Consider the following 3806-nt stretch of genomic DNA (forward strand, 5'->3'; position numbering starts at 1 on the left):
TATTCCTTTAAGAGGAAGGTGTGGTTATTCCTAAGGTGGAAAAGTTGTAGACAATCACACATGTCCATAAATTGCTGCGAGTATTACTGCTGGTTTGAGAGTAAAGGAATTTATATAATTAATAATAAGAAAAATTATGGTCAAAAGAGGACACAGAAAACAGAACAGGACGATGAAATGGAGCAGATGGGCAAACAGAGGAATCCAGTACTAAGTAAAAAAAATAGTGAGTATTGGACAAAAAAACAAGTTTAACAGTTAACAGGAAGGTTACTCAACTTTAAGTTAATTTAAGTATGATTAGGGGGAGAAGAGATATGATATTTTCAGAAAATTTCCATTAATCGTTGTCATTTTTCTGACTGAATATACCGACAGGTTTATTTGGTGGAGGGTTTTGTTTCTATTTATTTTTTGGTGAATTTAGTTTAAAAATGGGTGTTTGGTTTAGTTGATTTTAACTAGTCTCTTTTGTGTGTATTTGGTTGATTAATTTATTGTTGTTTGTCAAAAAAATTGTCTTAAAAAAATTCCTTTTCATTCATTCATTTATTCATCGATACTGAGAGAGGGTATGAGTAAAGGCACGAAAACAAAAAGAGCTAATTGAAAGCAGTGAGTTACAGCTAAGGGAAAGAGAGCAGGTGGAGGAGGGAATACTAATTAACCAGATGGACCATGGCAGACAGAAACATAAAGAAACCTAAAGCTGGTGTAGGTGCCAGATCTGCTCGGGGTCCCGCCCCTTCTTATGACATCAACATATGGCAACTTCACTCGGACAAACTGTATTGCACCCGTTTCATAAGGTCCAAAGCTTTTTTGGATTATCAACATACGATTACCTATATTTGCTATTATTTAACATTTCATTGGTGATCTAAAGTAGCTGAGAGTAGAAAACAATCCTTGATAGTCTGAGCACAGCTAGCTACAGCGCTACCCTGCTTCCCCCCTTTATACTATGGTCTAACAGTTACTTTGTTCACCATAAACAGTTTTTTTTTTCAGTTTTATTATCGATCAGGTAAAACTTCATCGGTCATTAGACACGCTAACGGATGCTGCGTGATGTAATTATTGTTGTCTGGGCAACCAGTACATTTAACATTGTAGAAGCAGTTTTATTGTCTTACATCAGATCAGAATCAGAAATCAGAATCAGAATATATCCTTTCACGTGGCCCTATACTTACTTAGCAACAAAACAGTACATGCTGAAAGTCAAGTATGAGTCTTAGCAATAATAAAGTCCCTAATGCCTTATTCGTACGCAATTAGATGATGTATGAGGAGGTTTGGCATAAACAGAGAACATCTGTATAAACATTCCTCCCAGTGTCAAATTGACCGCTGGCGTCGACCAGCCCACGTGAATTTCAGTAAGCTTTCGACATGATATTCCTTTGCATGTGCAGTTACGTAATGCGATGAGGAAATTATAAATGCCGCCTAGAATCGACTGAAGGTTGGGGGAATAACAGAATTTTGACGATGCGTTGCTGGATGTATGAAGTGTTTAAGACAGCTGTATGAATTCGGTTTTGTAATTAAATGTGTCCCCCCTCCGGATGATAAAATGGTGTGAATCGTGGCCTTCTTTCTGTCATAAGGGAATTCTACCAATGAGCTTAAACAACATCATGTGGCAACATTCAGCCAATCACGTAGCGTAACGTCACTGGCATGAAGCAGATCTGGTACCTACACCGGTGTTCTGTCAGATGAGCATACCCCATCAGACCAGCATGCCTATAGTCAATACCCCTTCATCCCTTTAGTTTTGTATGAAAAAAACTATTTAATGACTTACTCTTGTTGTTTTTTTAAGTGAATGGCGATCTGACCTTAAACTGCTTTTTTGTACATGGATAAAGGGATATACGCCCGTTGAGGTAGTTTAAAGTCTATTTTTCATTCGAAACTAAAGGGATAAACGCAAATCGGAGATCTTGCGCATGCGTGTTGACCGGACATACACTGTGCGATATTTTCAATCGTTGCACGCAATTACAGCTCAAACTGTAGGACGAAACCGCAGGATGCACGATGAGGCTGAAAGTCGGCTGGATTAAAAAAAGTCTTGCATGACTGGAGAATCGGCCCGAAAAGGGAAAAAAACAGTGTATACAGTGTACGCCCGGCTTAAGGAATCTAATATGAATTAAACTGGATGAAAACCAATAGAATACAACAGAAGGAACCAAAACGAAAAACATGGTACAAAAACAAGCAATAAATGACCTAAGAAAGCAAAACATAAAGAGCATCATAAAATGCAAAGAAGTACTTAAAATACATAAAAAGCAAATTGTATGTCAAGCATTTAGGATCCTAACAGCAGCTGGCTATATATTAGAATGTTTTACTATTTAAATTATGTTAAAAATAACAATAGATCTAACTGAGTCTATTGTTTATATCTAATCAGTGCCTCTTCTGACAATCTATTATTGTGAACCCTGCCTAATTACTTTAACAAACACCTATGAATAAGACGATATGGATCAAACTGGAAACGTGATTACTTTACCAGACTTCATCATCCAGACCTGGAGAAAGTTTATCAGAACTCTTAATCTTGATCATTTTTTAAAACAGAAATGGGTTTTGTGGCTCAGCGCTGCAAGGCTGTAACACAGTGAGAAGAATTTTAACTTTAAACAGATTTTTGTGCATAACAAAGGTCTTGGTAAATACTTTGGAGAAGCATAAACATAAAAACATGAGTTTGTGCTTCTTTGTGTCATTCTGTGAGCAGGACCGAAGGTGCAGAAGAGGCGAGCAGCTTATCTGAAGCACATCTGGGTCAAACTGATCTACCCAGCAGGCTGATAGCCAGACGTTATCAGACACCACAGGACGGCGTTCTGACCTCAGTTTGCTCATCCTGTAGCCTGCAGTTTGTTTACCAGGGATTAATGTCCTTACTGAATGGTAGCAAGTAGCAGATTTAGGTTGTCAAGGTTGATTTATTGTTTTAATTTTGAAAAGAAAGCCAATAATCACTAAGGATTCAGCTGAAAATGACTCACGTGGAACTGGACTGCAGAAAGTACCATTGCCCTCATATCCAGGTATGCACTGACAGCCGACATTGAACACACACCTGGCCTGGGCATGGCACTGCCGGCAATTCTCAGGGACTGAGCCTGGAAGCACACAGAAGATCACAACATGACTAAAACAAGACGTTACTTTTAATCAAGGCCACTTTTTATCTACTTATACAAGCAGTTAATAAATAATTCATATTTGATCTCATTTCTTATTATTGATTTATTGTAACTTCCTCAGTGATATTTAAGAAACATAATATTTCATCAACCCGGTGACAAATATTTGATTTTCCTGAAAAAGTGTGGAACGCCATGTAGATTTAAAATCAAAGCTGGATCGTTCTACATTAATGCACTCTTCACAGAGCGGCTGGCAAGATCATGTGGTAAGTCACCCATCCTGCAAACAGGAGGCCTGGGTTGAGCTTCCAGTGTGGGACCTTAGGCAAGACTCTTCATGCTAATGCCTGATTTGAGGAGTGGCGGCCTACTTGTTAAAGCAGGGGTTACCAATTAAAAATCGGCGGGGTCCAAATAAAGAAAATCATCAACCAGTAAAGGTCCGGATACATTTTTAAATATAATCTGTTACTTTAAACAGAATTTAACACTAAAATAAAATGAGGTTTTTATGCATCCATGTTATACATTGACTCTATAGATAAGAACAAATATAAAAAAAAATGGAACCTTTTTCCATTTTAAAATCTAAAGTGTTTTTTGAAGTAGAGAACAATCGTTCAATTA

General features: G+C 37.6%; 1 protein-coding gene across 1 annotated transcript in view; it reads right to left on the reverse strand.

Moving 5' to 3' along the window:
• Nucleotides 1-3806, reverse strand: part of stab1 (stabilin 1) — a 163052-nt gene that overhangs the window by 40198 nt on the left and 119048 nt on the right. The window contains exon 58 of the mRNA XM_015385033.1: nt 3010-3152. Within this exon, the coding sequence (XP_015240519.1) occupies nt 3010-3152 (143 nt within the window). The remainder of the gene's footprint in view (nt 1-3009; nt 3153-3806) is intronic.

Source organism: Cyprinodon variegatus, unplaced genomic scaffold, assembly GCF_000732505.1.
Source record: "Cyprinodon variegatus isolate N-32 unplaced genomic scaffold, C_variegatus-1.0 Scaffold330, whole genome shotgun sequence".
Taxonomy (NCBI): Eukaryota; Metazoa; Chordata; class Actinopteri; order Cyprinodontiformes; family Cyprinodontidae; genus Cyprinodon; species Cyprinodon variegatus.